The 21,925-nt window shown below is 40.4% G+C and overlaps 1 protein-coding gene across 2 annotated transcripts in view; it reads right to left on the bottom strand.

The window, feature by feature from the left end:
• LOC141110493 (sialic acid-binding Ig-like lectin 12) overlaps positions 1-20,655 on the bottom strand; it is a 35,484-nt gene extending 14,829 nt beyond the window's left edge. For both annotated transcript variants that reach the window (XM_073601864.1, XM_073601865.1), the window contains exons 1-7: positions 20,476-20,655; positions 20,239-20,323; positions 13,780-14,130; positions 9,564-9,920; positions 8,540-8,794; positions 5,235-5,270; positions 2,377-2,649 (exon numbers count right to left, since the gene is read on the bottom strand). In XM_073601864.1, the coding sequence (XP_073457965.1) occupies positions 2,377-2,649; positions 5,235-5,270; positions 8,540-8,794; positions 9,564-9,920; positions 13,780-14,130; positions 20,239-20,305 (1,339 nt within the window). In that variant the 5' untranslated portion in view covers positions 20,306-20,323; positions 20,476-20,655. The remainder of the gene's footprint in view (positions 1-2,376; positions 2,650-5,234; positions 5,271-8,539; positions 8,795-9,563; positions 9,921-13,779; positions 14,131-20,238; positions 20,324-20,475) is intronic.
• Between the last annotated feature and the right edge of the window lie 1,270 nt (positions 20,656-21,925).

The following is a 21,925-nucleotide window of genomic DNA, read 5'->3' as shown; positions in this document are numbered from 1 at the left end:
TAGTTTATATTGCTTCCCTTGTTTCAGATATGAAAGTTTTCAGTCTCAGAGAGTGTGAGAGGACACAGGGCCACACAATGAGACTGGAAGACAAACGGTTTAACCTTAAGCTGTGTAGGGGGTTTTTCACTGTCAGGGTGGTTAGGATGTGGAACTCTCTTCCACAATCGGTGGTGTCGGCAGGAGGTATGGATAGTTTTAAAAGACTCTTGGACGTGCATCTTAACGAAAACAATTGAAGGGGGTATGGGAAATGATTTTTCCACACACACACACACACACACGTTGAACTGGATAGACTGTTGTCTTTATTCAACCTTACCAACTATGTAACTATATGTTGATCACATGCAGGTTGGAGGCTTAATTGGCAAAAAAAGTCTTTAGCCTGTAGTACAATTGTACTGCAGCCTGAAAGTGGCATTGCACTTCTGTTTAATATTGCAATTGTCAAATGCATTTACAGCATTAAAAACCTAATGTATAAATAAATACTTTTTTTGAGGATTTGTCAGTCTATAATAAAATCTAGCATTAATATTTTGTGGTTGTGAAGGGGGTAAAGGGAGGATGCTGGATATGCATCCTAATAATTTTTATAATTTGACTGGGAAGATTACACCTATAATGTTTATAAGTGATGATGCTGGTTCATTTCTAAAACTCAAATCCGTCAAAAGTAGCTGTTCATAAGGACCTCTGTTTTCATTTTTGATTTTACCGTTTAGTAAATGCTCAGCAAATGCCAATCAGAATCACAAGCAGCTGTTTCAATGTGGGTCAGTCTATGCTAACCAATACCCATACCTTTGTGGTTAACTATCAACACAAAAGTCCCTAGATATTGCTTATTAGACATGTGCATTCGTTTTCGTCCGAATGCATTTTCGTCCGAATTTCGGGTATTTTGGTTATCGTTTTAATAAACGATAATTAACGTGCATAATCTGAAAACCGAAAGATACGACATAAACAAATGCTTTATTTTCGTTTTCATTGCGACATTTCCATATAGATAGGAGACTCGACATGACGCTGACAATAGCGATCTGTGTCCATCGAACCTGTGGTCGAATGTGCCTAACCTTAGCTCTATTAGTCCAAGATTATTCTACATAGAGAGAAAAGATTCGACATTATAGAGACAATAGCAAAAAAAGGTTGAATGTGCCTAACCTAACTCTATTAGTCCAAGATTATTCGGCATAGAGAGAAAAGATTCGACATGAAGATTTGACAAAGCAGTCGCCGCGAGCGGACATTTATGGTCAGATGCTCTGCCCATAGGCTATAGGAGAGTTCTAATGTTGGTTGACTAGTAATAATAATTAATAAATATAATTATTACTAGTGTCATACAACATTAGAATTCTACTATAGCTTGTAGGTGAAACATTTGACCGGAAATGTACGATTGCGGCGTCGTACAGTTTAGCTGCTCCGTCGAATCTTCTTAGAACATTCGACAGACACCATAAGCCTTCAATGACAGATTCGACCTTAATTATTTTGTATTTTCGGACAAATGCATTTTTTAACGAAACAAAATAAATAAAAACTAATTTTGTGAGTAACTAAATAAATGTATTTTTCGGATGAAAACGAAATTCCAAAACAAAATATTTCAGAGTGCACATGTCTATTGCTTATCTGTTGAGATAGACTGACCAACTTTGAAAAAGCTGCTTGTACTTCTAATAGGCACTTGTTGAATGTTTACCTAGAGCCAGACCTTGTGCTATGGCATTTACTGAGACGAGCAGGCAGCAAAAAAGTTGAGAAGGGCTTTAATCAGGAATGAGCCAGGATAGCCATTAGGTCATAAGTCTCTTTATGCATGTGTACCCGCAGGGCAGGGAATGCGCCAGCCGCAGCTGATTGGACCAATTGGGGTGCAATCAAGTAACAGCTTCCAAAGGTTCTGTTTGGAATAACTCACTTTATCTTTAGTTCTAACCATTTACTACGCAATCTAAAAAAAATTGAAAAAAATGTAGGCTTTACATACGCTTTAGGATGTTTTTGGTGGTCTTTTATGGTGCAGTAAGATTTAAAAGGCTTCTGTGCATTATGTAAGGTCCTTTCAACTATCTTGGACCTGCTCCTGTGCCAAAAGGTCTTCTAATTATTTTACATTGTTTTACAGAAAGAATAACAGACAGGGCATCTAGTGGGAGACATTCCCACTATTCAGTAAAAAGAAAAAGAAGATTCAGGACCTGGGTGTGTCACATGACCATAAATTTAGGTGAGTGTTTGGGGCATTTGGTGCAGTTTTTTTTTTACCATTGGGACAATATTAAGGGTTTTTTTGTGTTTGTGGGAGGAGGGTGTTCTTTGCCAGACTCCAAATTCAACAAAAACACATTTACTTACATTGCACAACGATATTGGTGGTTTGATTAATGGCCCCAAGACTATTGTGAGCCAAGCAGTGATATTTATCTGCCTTGCTGGCTGTTATATCGCTCAAATAGAGCATAAGCTCACTCCCATTGCCTTTGCTGAGTATGTCATTCTCTCCCTTGATCCAGGTCACCTGAGCTCCTGGGTTACTGTCCACTGAACATCTCAGAGCCAACGAGCTTCCTTCTTGAACTGTCACTTCTTGATTTGTGGTAAGATTGGTGCTGGTGGGGTTTTGTAGTTCTGTAAAATGGATAAAAAAAATATTATTAAAGAGGGGTCATGTCTGTAACCCCCTCCCCCATTCTACTGATACTTACCTCTCCAGTAATAACCCAACACTCCTTTATCCATCGCAGCCACAACCAAGCTAGACTGTGCTAGTATCAAAGCCTAGAGGAAACGGTGACATAACTGCCTTTGTCATGTGACAGTGCTCAGGGCTACTGATTGGATGCTAGACCTGAGCAAATTAGAGCAGTTCACAAGCTCCCCCATACATGGAAGTACTGGGTATTTTGTGCCAGCTAAGCCAGATGAAGATGTGAGGGGAATCACTGGAGAGGGTAGTAACAGTGGGTTGGGGACTTTTTGAAGGGCAGCATCACTTGACCCTGAATGGGCAAACTGACAGTCTTTTTAAATGAATTTTCCTGACAAGAAAATAAAATGTTGACCTCAGGGGTCTCTTCTCTGACTCATTCACATGTGTAACTGACAGCTTGTGCCACTGAGCTCTGTAGATAGATAAGGAGAAACTGGGAAACATGAAAAAGAAATGAGAACTTGACATGCTGGCTTCATGGGCAGTCAGTTAGGAACTGTAGTTAAAGTGGTTGTAAAGGCAGAAGTTTTTTATCTTAATGCATTCTATGCAAAATCTTCTGTTTGTAGCAGCCCCCCTCAGCCCTCCTAATACTTACCTTAGCCCCATTTCTATCCAGCAATGCGCACGAGTGCCTCGGCCATCCCGCACTCTCCCTCCTTATTGTCTGAGTTCAGTCAATCAAAGCCTGTAAGCCAATCAGGAGAGAGAGGGGGCAGGATCAAACCATGGCTCCATGTCTGAATGGATACTCAGAGCTGCAGCTCGGCTCGGGCGCCCCCATAGCAAGCTGCATGCTGTGGGGGCACTCGACAGAAGGGAGGGGTCAGGAGCGCAGACGAGGGACCCGAGAAGAGGAGGATCCAGGCTGCTCTATGCAAAACCATTTCACAGAGCAGGCAAGTATAATGTGTTTGTTATTTTTAAAGAAAAAGAAACAAGACTTTAGTATCACTTTAGGGGCTTGCTGGCCCACTTTTATTAAAGTTAATTTAAATTATAAAATTAAAGCACCATAAACACAGTTACTCACGCAGTGGAATTTCAACATCAAAATTAGAACAGAAAAAAACGGAGCCACCTGGCCCCCTCTTTAGCAACACCGCTGCTTTTCTTACCAGTTCCTCTGACTGTATCACCCAGCTCTTCGGCTCTCCTTGCTCACTCAGCTTTGATAGGATTCTCCTTTCACCACAAGCTCTCCCACTCCTCTGAGATTTAGATCCCCTAAGTCCCATGAACTCGCCTAGATGTCCCAGCCTTCGCAGACTTCCAGACGATTCCCTAAGTCCCATGAACTCGCCTAGCTGTCCCAGCCTTCGCAGTCTTCCAGACGATTCCCTAAGTTCCATGAACTCGCCTAGCTGTCCCAGCCTTCGCAGTCTTCCAGACCCTCTCTTGGTCTCCCAGACTCACGTAGCTGCCTCAACTTTTTCAGTCCCATGAACATAGAATCTCTCTCACATGGAGTGTAGTCTCTTGGAGAGAGCACCTTGAACTCCAGACAGGATTACACACCTGTCTTCAAACTGGAGCACGCCTTTCTTCTGGAGAACTGAGCTTTACCCAAGCCTTGCTTATAACGAGTATACACGCCTGCACACTCACACAACCTGCAGGTCTTCAGTAAGACCTGGACATAGGATTGAAGGCCTCATCCCACCCAAGATCCTTTAAAACTTTAAGTTCCAGCCCCTGATCCAGGATAAAACCCAGAGAACAGTGCCAGTCTTCTCCATTCAAAAAGAACGCTCTACCTTAATGTGAATGTTTGGGTCTTTTTCATATAATCACACAATGGAAGGACATAGCACTGTCACAATATATACACTCTACAGTATAGTTTTTTGTAACTCATCAGTGCATGATGAATAATGGCATTCATGGTTAAAGTATTTGTAAAGGCAGAAGGTTTTTTTAAAAGCTTTCTATGTGCAGCAGCCCCCCTCAGCCCCCTTATAATTACCTGAGCCCATTTCAATCCAGTGATATTGTAGAAGTGTCTTGGCTGCCCGGGACTCCCCTCCTCATTAGCTGAGACAGCAGTAGGCACCATTGGCTCCTGCTGCTGTCAATAAAAGTCAGTCAATCAGGGAGAAAGGGGGCGGGGCCAGGCCAAAGCTCCTTGTCTGAATGGACACAGGGTGCTGTGGCTCGGCTCGGGTGCCCCCATAGCAAGCTGCTTGCTGTAGGGTCACTCGACAGGAGGGAGGGGCCCAGATTACCTAAGAGGGACCCGAGAAGAGGAGGATCTGGGCTGACCTGTGCAAATCCACTGTACAGAGAAGGTGAGTATAATATATTTGTTATTTTTTTAAAAACAAGACTTTACAATTACTTTAAGTTTGCACTAGATTTTTTTTATCCTCTTCAGTCCATGGAACACATCTCAGACTCACAAGTTTCGACCTATCAATGGTTTAGCCTTCCAAATTTTGGAGACAACTGTTCTTTATTACAACATTATTGAAAGTGATAAAATATATGAAATGTACAACAATACCTGGCATCTCAGTGGTAATAACGATGGCAGGTGGATCTGAAATATAAACAGGAATAAAAGTAAACCAATATACATTGTAACAAAACACTCACAATTCAATTGGATGATCAGTGTTGCGTAACATAATTATTATCTGGCTATCATAGCACAATTTAAAGTGAATGTGTCACTATTTTAAAACCCAAAACCAAAAGCATGCTTGCAAAGAAAATGATTAATACTGACAGCTCCCACATAGCTGAAAATCTTTTAGCAGCGTTGGATACCTGGTACATGCTAAAGTTCTTTTCTCTGGCCCCATGTAACTGTAGGACAAAAATGTAATTATTGGTGCTGGTGGAAGGAACTAAAGGGCATTGGGCATTTGACACACATGAAAGTTTATTGGAAGATGTTTCAGGCAGCATAGCCCTTGAAGAGAGTGGAAATAGGCAACATGGACATAGGACATAGCACCTTTGGCTTTGGAGTTTATAATAGTTATATAATCACTTTAATCACTGATCTAACATACCAGAAGAATGGGGCAGCAAGGCGGCTCAGTTGCCTACATAAAATGTATATTTTAAAGGAGTTATACTGCCCTTACCAGCCAAATGATGGTGTCACCTTATCTATCTATGGACTAGCGTCCAGACCACAGGATTGACATTGAGGGAAGATCCAACGTTTTTAGTTCTCACCAGAACAGAAATCGAGGACACATCTTTCAATAGGGACACTTGTTCCAGTGATAATTGTCTAGTGATTTTCCTCACTTTTGGGGTGGTTCATTTTTCTCACAGGAAGTGAAGGAAAACCTTCGTGTTTTACAAACAAAAAATAAACACCTGGAACACGTATGACTGAGGTACTGGATTTGCCTCATCAATACCTTGTGGTTGAAGAAGGTCACTTACATTTAAACAGAGCACAATGGCTTTGGTGAGGATTCTCTCAGCACAGACAAGGTATCCCTCAGGTATATCTCAGCTAGGGGACCCAGAGTTTTGCTAAAGAAAATCTGAGTCGAAACCAACAAGTCAAGAGTCCAAAAATCTTTTAATACCGATGTACATTCATACAAAAAGACATCTAACAACCAAAGCATTTTGTGGCTAAAAGATCTTCCCCTTTTTCATGTCAATGAAACCAGAAAAAAAATAATACCAAATCAACCAAAAAAAATAATAATATATATATATATATATATATATAATATATATATATATATATATATATATATATATATATATATATATATATATATATATATATATATATAAATATAACACAATACTGTAATGGATTTGATTATTATTAAATCGTGAAGAAAACAGATCACATTAAAAGGTCATAATGCAACTTGTTTTCTTTAAGTTTTATCAACAATCAAATAAATGATGATATAATAGTTTTTTTATATTTTTTACTGATTATTATAATTTTGGTCACATTTTGTTTCAAATGTAAATCAATGCATTTAAATATGATTTAATTAACATAGAAGATGTCTGTTTTATGTCTTCTTCTTGTATGAATTTACATCAGTATTCCACAATTTGTGGACTCTTAGTTCTTTGGCCTGATGCCTTCATTGGAGCCATAGGAAAAAAATAACTTGACAGGGATTTTAACCCTCTTCTACTATAACTCAAACAAGAAAAAGGCTTGGCTTTAACCACTTGCCGACCAGCTGCCGTCATTAAACAGCGGCAGGTTGATTCGCTCCCACGAATAGCCACAACTGTACATCGGCTCTTTTAAAAGCCATGGCAGGCACGCGTGCTGCACGGCGTAGGACCTGATGCGCATGGCCAGGATGTCCGCCGGCCACCTGCGATCGCGGGAAAGAGCCAGAATGGGGGTCTGTCAATGTAAACATACGGATCCCCATTCTGACAGGGGAGGAGAGGGAGATCTGCTGTTCCTAGTGATTAGGAACAGCAATCTCTCTCCTCCTCCAGTCAGTCCCATCCACCCACAGTTAGAAACACCTCCCTAGGGAACACATTTAACCTTTTGATCACCCCCTAGTGTTAACCGCTTCCCTGCCAGTGCCATTACTAGTAAAAAACAAAAAAATAATAAAAATGCCATAAGTCTATCCCCTATTTTGTAGACGCTATAACTTTTGTGCAAACCAATCAATATACGCTTAGAGATTTTTTTTTTTTACCAAAAATATGTAGAAGAATACATATTGGCCTAAACTGATGAAGAAATTAGTTTTTTTACTTTTTTGGGGGATATTTATTATAGCTAAAAGTTAAAAACATTTTTTTTTTTAATAAGATAAAAGAAATATGTGGCGCTAACTAAAAATGTAAAATATATCAAATATCACAAAAATAATGTGACTAAATTGTGTAGCTAATGATATCAAGTGGCTAACAGGATAATAACGTGTAGAAATAACATTCAATAAATCAAATAAACCTCAAAGTGCATAAAAGTGAAAAAAAAAAAAATCGCATAAAGTGACTAAAGTCGCATATAATGCAAAAAAGTGCAAGAAAAACGCTAATTCAATAAATAAAGGTGCATAGTCCAACAAGTGCAATCTTCATATAACAGTTCATGTATAAAAACAAAAGTGCATGTGCAGAGAATGATCGGTTTCAAATTCCTCCAATCACCGACAATCCGTGGTGCGCCACACGATTCCCCCAGCCTCTCACCTCTATTAAAGACCCCTACGGGTCAAGTCAAGCCTGCAGTCTGGAAGCAGATGTGATCCAATAAATCGATCAATCTCCTTAAATCGTCCCAGTACTGGCGGGTCTCTGATGGAAAGCTTCAGGCTTGGCAAGTAAGGTGGGGGCATGCAATATGAAGGAATAACCCCATCGTGTAGTAATCCAACACAGTTTAATTAAAACACAACGTAGTAACTTACATTTAAAAAACTGGATAAACAGCACAGGGCAAGAGTACTTCCGGTCTCGGTCGCGACCCGGAGGTGACAACACCTGACTCCTTCCTGACGCGTTGCGTCACTGCTCACGTGACTTCAAATTATTTTTTCAAAATTGTCACTCTTTTCTTGTTTATAGTGCTAAAAAGAAAAACGCAGAGGTGGTCAAATACCACCAAAAGAAACCTCTATTTGTGGGAAAAAAAGGACCTCAATTGTGTTTGGGTACAGAGTCACACGACCGCACAGTTGTCAGATAAAGCGACGCAGTGCCGTATCGCAGAAAAAAATGGCCTGGTCATTAAGGGGCAAAATCTTTCAGTCTGTAAGTGGTTAAACATTTTAACTGCTGAGGTGTTTTTTTTTTTTTTTAATATTTCCCAACCACAAATTTATATTTTATACTCACACTGAACATATAATGTTATTTCATTTTGGGTATAATTCTTCAATGATGAGAAGGTCATCTGACAAGTCAATGAAGTTTGATGGTGACTCCGAGTCGGTACAAATGTCAGGACTGTGGAATTAGTCCATATTTCCGTCTGATTCTGCCATGTAATTATTGCATTGGGGCAGCCTCTCGGTGCAGTACATGTTAGTGTCACCTTTTTACCTTCAGTCAGTATTCCAGGATCTGAGATTACAGGTTTTTCAATCAAATCTACAAGAAGCCCCACCCCAAAAAATATTAAAAATTAGTTTTAAGGGCAAAATATAATAAACATTTTGAAGACATTGTAAAGATTTAATATTAAGTCAAAACTGATGTGTTTTTCTTATCGGTGTCTTCAATAGAGTTGGGCCAAACACTCCCCAGTTCGGTTTGCTCCAGAACACTCGAACATCACAAAAGTTCAGACCTGAACCACAAACCTTATAAAAGTCTATGGGACCCCAACTTGAAAACTCAAATGTGCCCATTTTGAAGGCTTATATGCAAGTTATTGGCCATAAAAAGGTTTGGGGGCCTGGGTACTGCCCTAGGGGACATGTATCAATGCAAGCATTTTTTTTTAAAAAGATAATTTTTACAGGAGCAGTGATCTTAATGATGCTTAAAGTGAAACAATAAAAATGAAAAAAATCCTTTAAATATAGTGCCTGGGGAGTCCATTGTGGGGCACTCAGTGAGCAGACATCCTGCCTAGTGATGTTCGAACTGTGCTCTCATTTCTAGCCTTCAATTAAAATGAGCGTGCTGAGGTTTGTATGTGTCGCTTGTAGCACAGTCAATAAAGCATATGCCCCTTTAACCCCCTCCCACAGTTGGTGCAATTTGACCACACCCTTCTGATGATTTTTTGAGTGGAAGTGGTTGCAAATAAAATAGTCAGCCCCAGGTGCTAGTATGCTAGGTGCGCCACTGCAGGAACACTTTAATGAGTAGACCTTTAAAAGGAACTGTTGGCATTTGTGGACAACAAACTTACCTGTGACCTGTATTGTTATCATTTTGAATACATAGCTGTACTTCCGGTTGTGATCTTGCCCATCTTCAAATCTGAAGAAATACTTTCCAGAATCTTGCTCTTTGGCATCAGTTATCATTAGTGTGCAATCTCCATTATCTGGATTTCCCATCAACTGAAAATTTGGCTTTGTGCCAACAATTGACTTGTTACTGGAGGCTACAAATTCTTGGCATATCGTCTTCCAGTGACCTCTAGAGCTGTTAAAGGATTTAATGTGATCAGCGGTAAATGTACAAGGAATAGTGACACAAAGACCCTTCTGAACGGTGACAGTCTGATCCACCTGAATAGAATAGCCATCTACTTCTGTAATGTCTGAAGGAGAAAGGTGAGTAGAAAAATGTTATAACATTCTCATACAACATTGAGAAAATATAAATAAAGGCAAAGCATTTTGTGAGGAAGGGTTAGATCATCTATCACTCTTTTATTGCTGTCTGTGTCCTCGGAAGGTAGACTGACCCCTCTATTTGATTTGGTGCCCATTGCCACTCTCAGCCTCACGCTACACAGACATTTTCCAGCTCTCCGGACTAGAAACCAAAGTGGCAGCAGACAGAGTGGTCATTATTGGGGCTTGGTGAATCCTGACCAATACACAAATTATTGCCACCACATATTTGGTGGAAACATGAGCCATTCACAATAATGACTGTAAGAAGTCTGACCTCTGTGACCATTGATGTGACCATGGTGCTCTCAGCCTCACCCTGCACTGGCAGGAACAAAAGTTCTATTCAGGAGACTTCCCCTAACTTTCTGCTCAGGTACACATCATGATGTTATAGTAAATAAAATTTTGATAAAATCACCATTTACGACAGCTGTCACCAGATCACATATCTCAGTTGGGAGATTTACTTTCATTGTCTGTTCACAACTTTAAAATGTATGTGGGTGTGGCCTACTCACCCAGCACCCATGGGGGTACTTCTCTCTTGAGGCAAAAAGAAAGTTCTGGACAGCCGCACTCTGGAATATAGCCTTTATTAGTAAAAAGTCCAACAAATACAAGCCATGGCAAAAAATGGGACAAACGAGCTGACGCGTTTCACACTTAACAGTGCTTAATCATAGCTTGCTCATGCTATATGCTTAGTCGGCACCTGGTGTTCCAGTTCCGAGGAGAGTTCTATATCCATATTTCCACCTGGAGCGGTGATCCCTTTCCATTCCCCCATTGTTCCTGGGTACTTCTCTCTTCTCGTATACACGCTCATCAATACCAGGGGTAAGGCAAGGCCGCATTCATGTGAAAGTCACCATTAGGGCAGAACCCTGGCTTAGAGGGGAGCCATATACACCATGTGCAGTGAAGTGTTCTGTCCCAAGTCACAACACACCTTCCTCAGTATATTTTGCATTTAGGATTAGGGATGGGCTTTATGTTCGGGTCAAACATGAGTTTGACTCGAAAATTGGCTATTCGACTGTTCACTGAATAACGAACAATTTGGGGTGTTCGTGGCAAATCCGAAAACCGCGGAACACCCTTTAAAAGTCTATAAGAGATATCAAAAGTGCTGCCCCTGGGGACATGTATCAATGCAAAAATAAGTTTTAAAAACGTCCGTTTTTTCGGGAGCAGTGATTTTAATAATGCTTAAAGTGAAACAATAAAAGTGAAATATTCCTTTAAATTTCGTACCTGGGGGGTGTCTATAGTATGCTTGTAAAGTGGCGTTTCCTGGGTTTAGAATAGTCTGAGAGCAAAATGAAATTTATAAAGGAAAAAAAGTCATTTAAAACTACTCGTGACTATAATAAATTGTCGGTCCCGGCAATACACATAAAAGTCATTGAAAAAAATGGCATGGTATTCCCCCACAGGGGAACCCTGAACCAAAATTAAAAAAAAAAAAAAAAAATGTGTGGGGGTCCCCCCAAATTCCATACCAGGCCCTTCAGGTCTGGTATGGATATTAAGGGGAACCCCGCACCAAATTTTTTTTTTAAAAATGGAGTGGGGGTCCCCTTCAAAATCCATACCAGACCCTGCAGGTCTGGTATAGATTTCACGGGGAACCCCGCCAAAATGTAAAAAGAAAATGGCGTGGGGTCCCCCCAAAAATCCATACCAGACCCTTATCTGAGCATGCAACCTGGCAGGCCGCAGGAAAAGAGGGGGGGACAAGAGAACACCCCCCCTCCTGAAGCATACCAGGCCACATATTTTCAACATGGGGAGGGTGCTTTGGGGTAGCCCCCCAAAGCACCTTGGAGGAAGAAGAAGAACACCGAAGGAAGAACAGAAGATGGAAGAAGAAGCGGGGAAAGAAGAAGACATTAATAAAGGAATTGTCAAAAAACGGCTATTGTCTAACATTTTTGACACTTTTTTTGTGAAATGGTAAGGGTACATGTGTACCCCATTACCAATTCACACAAGGGAGCCGGGATCTGGGGGTCCCCTTGTTAAAGGGGGCTTCCAGATTCCGATAAGACCCCCGCCCACAGACCCCCACAACCAACGGTCAAGGGTTGTGGGGATGAGGCCCTTCTCCCCATCAACATGGAGACAAGGTGCTTTGGGGGGCTACCCCAAAGCACCCTCCCCATGTTGAGGGCATGTGGCCTGGTATGGTTCAGGAGGGGGGGGGGCGCTCTCTCGTCCCCCCTCTTTTCCTGCAGCCTGCCAGGTTGCGTGCTCAGATAAGGGTCTGGTATGGATTTTTGGGGGTACCCCACGCCATTTTTTTTTAAATTTTGGCGTGGGGTTCCCCTTAATATCCATACCAGACCTGAAGGCCTCTTGCTATGGGGACACTCGAGCATGCTCGCTCCCATGCCACGCTCTTGCCCATTCACACACACACTGCTCTCTCCTCATTGGCTCACTGGCTGTAATTGAAATTGCTACTGTGTGAGCCAATGAGGAGAGCGAGAGACCCGGGAGAGCTGCTGCTCTCATGGACATCGCTGAAACAAGATGAGGCTCAGGTTAAGGAGGAGGGGGGTTACCTTAATACATAGGATGCAATTAGGTAAAAAAACTTCTGCCTTTAGGACCACTTTAACTCCTTCATCTCTCCCATACCAGGTTCGGTCCTGATTGCTTGTGTGGGAACCATCTGCTAAGGAAGGAGGCAGAATATAACCCCCTCGCTACCGGTGGACATGTCTCTTATGCCAGGTACCACTCTTATTGACCGGTTGCTATACACTCTCACCAATTTAAGATTACCCGTGGCAACTACTCTCCTACTTTGACTCTTCTGCTGAGTTAACCCTTCAAAGGGACCTTTTTCTTGTACCCCTTGAATGCTTTTGAGGCCCTGTTTTTTTCTGATATGCCATGTTCTACAATTCACCCCTTTAGGGTAACTTCAGACCCTAGACCCTTTGAACAGTTTGTGAATTTTTGCTGAATGCTTCTGCAACATTTACAGATCAAAATGCATACTCGGTTCTTCTAACTACACTGTGGCTGCCCAGGCATACCTGTGCAAGTCCAAGACTGGTGGAGTTAATTAGTGGAAGAAGAAAGACGGAGGATGCTCTGGGCTTCATCTTTTCTAGTGATCCGGACCTTCTCCCTATTTATATATAAACAAGTGTGGAGGGCAGAGCCCAAAAAGTCCAGGAAACCGACTTACTCAAAGCTTAACCCTTACCTAATCTGGGCAGCTAACTCTCACTTACTAACAACACACTTAGTAGGCACCTGCCTACATGTAGACAGCATTACGTAACATTTTCATTGAGTATCTAAACCCAAAAACAAATTTAACATATTGCAGCTTAGCAATACTTAGAGGTAGTGGCTGCATTCCTTTTCTTTTCGTCCTGGCTTCTTTTCTGTAATTCATTTGGTAATTCTGCCAATAACACAACTCCTGTTCTGGGATGTCAATGATCACTCATTGTTCTATATTCATAGAAGCAGCTATGGCTGTCATACAGTTTTAGCTGCCTTGGTGCATCTCCATTACATGGGGGTGGGAGATTACAGAACAAGATAATATTGTTCTCTATTGTTTTCTTTCAGTTCACAGGAAGTAACAAGGAGGTTTTAGGCCAGATCAACAGGTATTTTCTGTACTTGATGCAAATTTTCATATGCTGAAAAAAACAATATAGGCAATTCATCTAACGACTTGTATGCTGCAAGATATTATATTTTTGTTATTGGATTTAGTTACCCTTTTGTTTAGTTGGATTTAGTTGCACTTACCTGTTACCTGTAGCGTTACTTCTGTATCTAAATAATTATATTTATTTATACTGTCTTTGCTCTCCTCAAATCTGAAGAAGTAAGTGCCCTCATCTTCCTTCTTGGCGTTTGTGATTTTCAGGGTGCAGTCACCATTGTTAGGGTCTCCGATTGCATGAAAGTTTTGCTTTGTTCCTGCTGACATGTCAGTAGAAGCCACTATATCTAACCCTTGCTTCCAATAACCTGTTGAATTAAGGAATTCCTCTCTACTGTCCGCCGTGAATTTACAAGGCACAATGGCACACAAAGTCTGTGGGATTTTTACGGCTTGGTTAACTTGAATGGAGTACTTAGTGGCTATCACAGTCTCTGTAATGAAAGAACATTTTGAAAATTTATAGAAATTGATATTCTTTATGATAGGGCTAGTCTGCTCAAATATTCCTGGATTCAAATATGTCAAGAATATTCAAACAGTGAAACTTCTCAGCCATATTTCTCAATGTTCTTGTCCATCTGGGAGTTTTGGCTGTTCCCAGCTACCTTTATGTTCCACCACATCCTGTTACATTCTCAATAATATAACATAACATGACAATTCACACCTGGTGGCAGGCAACGGTGGCAGGTGACAATCCACATCTGGTGGCAGGCAACGTGACTACTGGCTAGTGACAAGCTGCATCTGGTGGCAGGCGACGTGGCAAAATTGCCCGCGAGACCCCCATGAGCACAATTTTCTTCAACAACGCCTATCTCCGGTGCCAAAAAGGTTAAAGACCACAGGTCTAAAGGATTGCTAAACTTCCTCGTTTTTGTTCTTCTCTCTCTTTGTCATTATGCAGGTGTGGGCTCACAATACAACATATTCGTGTCATTCTCTACAGTATTGAGGACTGCCCACTGATGGAGGAAAGAAACACAGAAAAAGGACCCATTCTGCCATGTGACCAGCCTCAATTTGCCTAAATTTTAGGTATAAACCAGAAGTGCTGTGCTAATCTTATACACAGATAGATTTTCAAATTAAATGTGAATGAATCCAAAAAATACAAAGAACATACAAATAAAGTGCTTATCAAAATTTTAAGAGGGTTTACAATGTCTTGCCACCAGAGTGAATTCCCATTGATATTAATACCCAATAATAAAAATTATATAATAATGCTGGTAGGGTAATTGGTTCCTGACTTAATTGACCCTAGTATATGTATACATGTAGACCTTAGATCGTACGCTCCTTGAGGGCAGGGGCTGATGTGAATGTATAATATATATGTAAAGCCCCGCATAAATTGTCAGCACTATATACAGCAAGTACCTGTAATAAAGTTTGAGGAATTGCTCTGTTTATTCTGGTGGGCCAGTTTGTTATTTGAAAACTAGATGCCACTTGTGGCAAGCAGTTTGTTGATCTATTCAAAGGGAATATCTGCCTGATTATAAACAAAAAAGTCAGTGCTGCTACCCATACACCACATAGAAATCGGAGCTCCCGGGTGCTCGATCCACAGTTGCTGGCTGAGTAGAGAAATGAGGAAAAGATGATCTGCACTCCGGTGATTGCTCTTAAAAAATGTTGTATTTATTAACAAGCCACAGTGACCAAAAGCAAATGAGAACAGTTGACGCGTTTCAGCCTATAAGGCCTTAGTCATTATGACTAAGGCCTTATAGGCTGAAACACGTCAACTGTTCTCATTTTATAAGAGCAATCACCGGAGTGCGGATCATCTTTTCCTCAATATCTGCCTGATGCTCTTCTGGATACAGATTCTCACATTGGGACTGTTGCATTTTGGATTTTAGTTCACTGTTTGAGATTGCCACTGATAGAAGTTTGTGGTGCAATTGTTTATGTCTTGTTTGCACTTGATTTTTGATAGGCATTTTGTTTGTATGTTCACTTTGTATTTTTGGATTCATCTTTTTACTTTAATCATTTTAATTTTGTATTTGTGTATACGATTACTGCAGCACTTCTGCTTTATCTTCTAGCTTATTTGGTATCAAAATATAGTGCAGACAGCTTTTCATGTTTGATTTAAAAAAAACTGAGCACAGATTTAAAGTGGTTGTTAAGCCACGCAATAACCTTTCAACAATCCCCTCTACTATGTTAAATAATGTCCCCAGTGTATGTGGTTTTTTTTTTTTTAAATGGCGCTGTGTACCTCTTTTTAGAGCGCCGATCGGCACTCACCTGACCAGTCGCCTCTCTCCTCTCTCAAGCTGACAGCAAAGAGAGCAGGGCTGAGAAACCCCCACTGACGTCAGCCAGGAGGAGGAGAGGAGAGAAGGAAAGAGGCGACCGGTCACAAGAGCGCCAATTGCTTTTTTTTTTTTAATTAAATGCACTGGGGACATGTAACATAGCAGAGGGGATTGTTGAAAAGCTATTGTATCATGAGAGCAGCAGGAGGGGAGGATTATGGAGTGGACAGAGCTGACAGGCAGGGAGGGGGGAGAGGACAGAGGAGAGCAGCGGATGACAGAGGCACGTAAACTGACCACAGTGTCAGGGTTTAGTAGTCATGGTCAGTTTACATGGGGGGAATGACAGAACCAGGCAGGATCAGCCAGGTATTTCTGGTGATACAGGGCCAAATTACACAGCTCAAGCACTGTACTGTATAACAGGATACATTTTTTTTTTTTAGGGTAACAAACACTTTAAGGGTACTTTTTGTATACATTTTAGGGATGTACTAGGAAAATGTTTTATTATTCATGGCTTTTCCTGAGGGTGGGAGGGAGTGAGGCTTTGGGGAAGATGGGTCATGGAGAAGAGCCTTGTATTTTGCGTTTTTTTTTGCTTAAATGCAATACATTTTACAAAAATGATTAAAAAAAGGAAATTATGATGAAATGTTGGTGAACTGAACTGAGACTCATCACTATAAGGGAGTGCAGTACATGCTTATAGTGTATAGGATATTGTATAGTGAAGGGATTCCCACCCTACCATCCCACTCTACAATCCCATCCTACAATTCCATCCTACCACCACAGCCCCCAATGTCACCCCACAATCCCACCCAACATTTTCGCCCAACAATCACACCCTACAATCCCACCCCTAACAAAGAACCACCTATGGAATGGACTTCTAAATTAAATTAAATTAAATAAGGTTCCAGTAGTACCTATACAGAAAATCAAATCTTGGCATCCACCAACCCAAATCCCCAATTTAACAGATTTGTCAAGACTTCCTCCACCCTGGTCCTGAACTATCAGACTGCTACATACTACTTCAAAAGTAAGGTGTACTAACCCAACTTTGATAAATACACCAGTGCTATCTATTAACCGCTTGCCAACCATCCGCCGCAGTTGCACTGTGGCAACATGGCTCGGCTGCGCGAATCACCGTCATGTTACGTCGCTTCTTTATGTGGCCACTAGGGGCACGCACCTGCTGCTCGCCCCCGGAGTTGGTGCAAGTGCCTGGCGGTCACGATGACCGCCGGGCTCCCACGATCGCTTGTGACATGGCAGGAACCGGGATCTCTGTGTGTAAACACAGAGATCCCAGTTCTCTGAGGGGAGAAGAGACAAATCGTGTGTTCATACAAAGTATGAACACTGATCTAACTCTTCCCCTAGCAAGTCCCATCCCCCCTTCAGTTAGATCACACACTAGGGAACACAATTAACCCCTTGATCGCCCCCTAGTGTTAACCCCTTCACTGCCAGTGACATTATTACAGTAACCAATGCATTTTTATAGCACTGATCGCTGTAAAAATGCCAATGGTCCCAAAAATGTGTCAAAATTGTCTGATGTGTCCGCCATAATGTCGCAGTCATGATAAAAATCGCAGATCACCGCCATTACTAGTAAGATAAAAAAATAATAATAAAAATGCTATAAATCTACCCCCTATTTTGTAGACACTATAACTTTTGCGCAAACTAATCAATATACGCTTATTGCGATTTTTATTACCAAAAATATGTAGAAGAATACATATCGGCCTAAAGTGAGAAAAAAATAGCTTTTTTAAAAAAAAAAAATGGGGATATTTATTATAGCAAAAAGTACAAAATATTGCATTTTTTTTCAAAATTGTCGTCTTTTTTTTGTTTATAGTTCAAAAAATAAAAACCGCAGAGATGATCAAATACCACCAAAAGAAAGCTCTATTTGTGGGAAAAAAGGACCTCAATTTTGTTTGGGTACAATGTCACACGACCGCGCAATTGTTAGTGCCAAATCGCAAAAAATGGCCCGGTCATTCAGCAGCCAAATCTTCCGGGGCTGCAGCGGTTAAGCTCTAGATAGCATTAAGGACACCACACCATTACTGATGATAGAGTCCAGAGTAATTCTTTATTACATAAAAAAAAGTCAAATCTAATAGTGACTTCATGTTACAACACCATAAGATACTCTTTTTCTTAACCCCTTTGCACCTAAGGGTAAAACACATCTTAATGCCTAACCACAATTTTGCAACTTTGACATGTGTTAGTAAAACCGTACAGATCATCACAACTACCTTGTTTTTTTTTTCAGGATACATTGGGCTTTCATTTGGTGGTAAATGATAATGAATATTTCCTGTTTTTTTTTAATTATCATTATTATCAAAAGGAAAAATGGCACAAAATAGTAAAAAAAAAAAAAAAAAACACTTTTAAAAAATGTAGCTGTATATTTCTTGGTACTACCATAACCTTCCACCAAACAACCCAAATTATATTTTTTTGCTGCTCCTGAGAGTCACAGCAATACCACATATGTGTATGTTAGTTGTTGTTTGTACCCATAGTACAGCCCAGAAACAATAGTGCGTATTCTGCTTTTTTAACCTCCCTAAAACACACTGACACTGACAATAACTGATACTGATACTAATTTTTAAAAAAATGCTGTCCGAAAAAAAAACTAACCCTGACCTGTGACCCTGACCTTGACCCAAATACTAACCCTGACACTGACTTATAGTAGATCAAATTAAAACACAAATTAAGTGCAGCGCAAATAATATAGGTAAAAGTCCATATATACAGGAACACAATTCTCCTGAAGTAAAAACTTCTTGTTATGGAAACACCACAAAATCTTCTCCACTTAAGTGCATATAAAATGCTTATCAGATAGATCATACAGGCATGGATTCCATAAAACCTGGGTACGCACGGCTTGGATCCTCTGGTTGTCTCACTAATTCCCCACAGATGACTCTCCACTGCGCACTCAGCAAATGGATTTCCAATGCAATATAGCAGAAAAAAAAGGGGGGAAAGAAAGCACCTAAGAGCCGTTCGTATAGCACAGCCTCAAAGCGTTTTATTGTAAAAAATGGATGTGATCCTCTTTAAAAAAGCGCGCTATTGTAGCGCTGACTAAGCAGTAAAGATCCACGTTACAAAGCAGCAAGTGACAAGCAGAGTAAAAACAGACTGTTCACGTCCGAACAGCTGTGAGATGGCAGCAGGTGACGTCAGAGCAAAGACTCCGCCCCCCGTACGCGGCATTACGTCCACAGGACTTCGTCAGCGAGGGTGGTGACCCAACTGGAGAGTCATCTGTGGGGAATTAGTGAAGACAACCAGAGGATCCAAGCCAGGTTTTATGGAATCCATGCCTGTATGATCTATCTGATAAGCATTTTATATGCACCTAAGTGGAGAAGATTTTGTGGCGTTTCGATAACAAGTAGAAGTTTTTACTTCAGGAGAATTGTGTTCCTGTATATATGGACTTTTACCTATATTATTTGCGCTGCACTTAATTTGTGTTTTAATATGTTTTATGGGCTTGGTGTTAACCCTTAGTGTTCAGCTTGCAATAGTCTTACTATATTTTGTTTGCGCTGATTGTTCCCAATTTTGGTATTATAGTAGATCAAACCTCGAGCTAGTAAATTTTATTTTTTGTTATTATTTAATTTACTTTTTTTTTCTCTGCAAGGAGAGAGAGTGATACAATATATCTCTCTCCTCCATTCACAGAGAAAAAACACACAGCGGCGATCTTCACAGTGACTGATCAGTGTGATAGCCAATCAGAGGATATCATAGCGATCAGGTGACCCGGAATCTCGAGTTCCGGGTCCCAATCTTTAGTACAGGGCTCAAGGCTCACCACATGACACGCTCCCAGCACAAAAAGGGAGATATGCAAATATGCGGCCCCACTGAAGGAAAAAAAAAGCCCTGTCGAGTGGGGCCCCATATTTGCGTATGGTCGACGCGAAGGGGGTAACAATGAAAAACTGCTTTTTTTCTGGCAAACAACATACAGTATATAATAAATGTATCATTGTTCATGAAAACCATAGAAAAAAAAAAGAGAAAATTCAAATTCATACCATTATTTGATAATAGTAAAATGAGAAAATAAATACCTAAACTGATAAAATATTTATAGGTAGTAAAATATAATCGAATAATAGAAATGAATAAATAAATGCTAATGCTATTAAAATCCATATTCCATAATGTTCTGAAATTTTTCGCACAGACCTTTTGAAATGAGGAACAGAATTGTCACCAGCCATATCCCGAGAAGTCCATCTTTTCTTGGCCACATCCTGAAACTGATAACGACCTGCGAACAATCACTGTTAATCCAATGCATTTACAATCAAATTTCTTTTTTAAGATAGGGAAAGCATTCGACTATACATAGATATCAATTTACTTTTACTTTAAATAACATTTGCCCGCTTTAATTGTAAATGTAATTAGATTGGTACTCACTTTTCTGATGAGTTGACCAGTCAGCACTTCCTCCTGCTCCTTGTAATCTTAAATTGTAATGATTTCAACTAGTTTCCTTCCTTATATAGTTTTAGAGATTATGATTAATTTGTTGTATTTTATTACTATTATTCATCCAATTTCCATACTTCCTGTTTTATCTATCGATCTTTTCCTGTTTTGTCTATTTAAGTTCCCCATACTGTGTGATGTCTGTGACATTTGTTTTGTCTAGGGGGATTTAAAGGGTGTTCTCTAAAAGAGGAAAGCTAAAAAGTAAATATGGGTGTAACATGGTTATGAAAGGTGGACTTCTAATTCTACACAATTTTAGAAGAAAAAAATGAGATCCCTGGTTTGAACATTTTCTCAAATGCAATCCATAAACAATTAAATTTATAAGTTAAATATTCAGCTTAAGAATATAAGATACATGTCAGATATTAATACAATATGCCACTTTATGAAAACACACCTTTTTTTAACCATACCTCAATCTAATCAACCTGATATCAAAAGTTTATTAACCGCTTCAGCCCCGGAAGATTTTACCCCCTTCGTGACCAGAGCACTTTTTGCGATTCGGCACTGCGTCGCTTTAACTGACAATTGCGCGGTCGTGCGACTTTGCACTCAAACAAAATTGATGTCCTTTTTTCCCCACAAATAGAGCTTTCTTTTGGTGGTATTTGATCGTCTCTGCGTTTTTTATTTTTTGTGTTATAAACAAAAAAAGGCGACAATTTTGAAAAAAAATGCAATATTTTTTAGTTTTTGCTATAATAAATATCCCCCAAGAATATATTAAAAAAAACACATTTTTTTTCCTCAGTTTAGGCCGATATGTATTCTTCTATATATTTTTGGTAAAAAAAAATAAATCGCAATACGCGTATATTGATTGGTTTGCGCAAAAGTTATCGGGGATAGGGGATAGTTTTATGGCATTTTTATTATTACTTTTTTTTATAAGTAATGGAGGCGATCTGTGATTTTTATCGTGACTGCGACATTATGGACGAACACATCGGACACTTTTGACACTATTTTGGGACCATTGTCATTTATACAGCGATCAGTGCTATAAAAATGTACGGATTACTGTGTAAATGACACTGGCAGTGAAGGGGTTAAACACTAGGGGGCGATTAAGGGTGTCCTAGGGAGTGATTCTAACTGTGGGGGGGATGGGCTACCACTTACATGACAGCGATGACAGGGAGCAGCGATCTCTGTCATGTCACAAGGCAGAACGGGGAAATGCCTTGTCTACTTAGGCATCTCCCCATTCTGTGGCTCTTTGACATGATCGCGGGACACCGGCAGACAGAGTCCGCGGGTCCCACGGGCACCGCCACGCTGTACGCGGCGGGCGCCCGCTAACCCTGCCAATTAAAGAGGACATACAGGTACGCCCATTTCCCACCGCTGCTATTGTGCCGACGTATAT

This window comes from Aquarana catesbeiana, linkage group LG10 (genome assembly GCF_042186555.1).
Source record: "Aquarana catesbeiana isolate 2022-GZ linkage group LG10, ASM4218655v1, whole genome shotgun sequence".
NCBI classification, from domain to species: domain Eukaryota; kingdom Metazoa; phylum Chordata; class Amphibia; order Anura; family Ranidae; genus Aquarana; species Aquarana catesbeiana.
The sequence above is the reverse complement of the archived record's forward strand: the minus strand, read 5'-3'. Positions and strand labels throughout refer to the sequence as shown.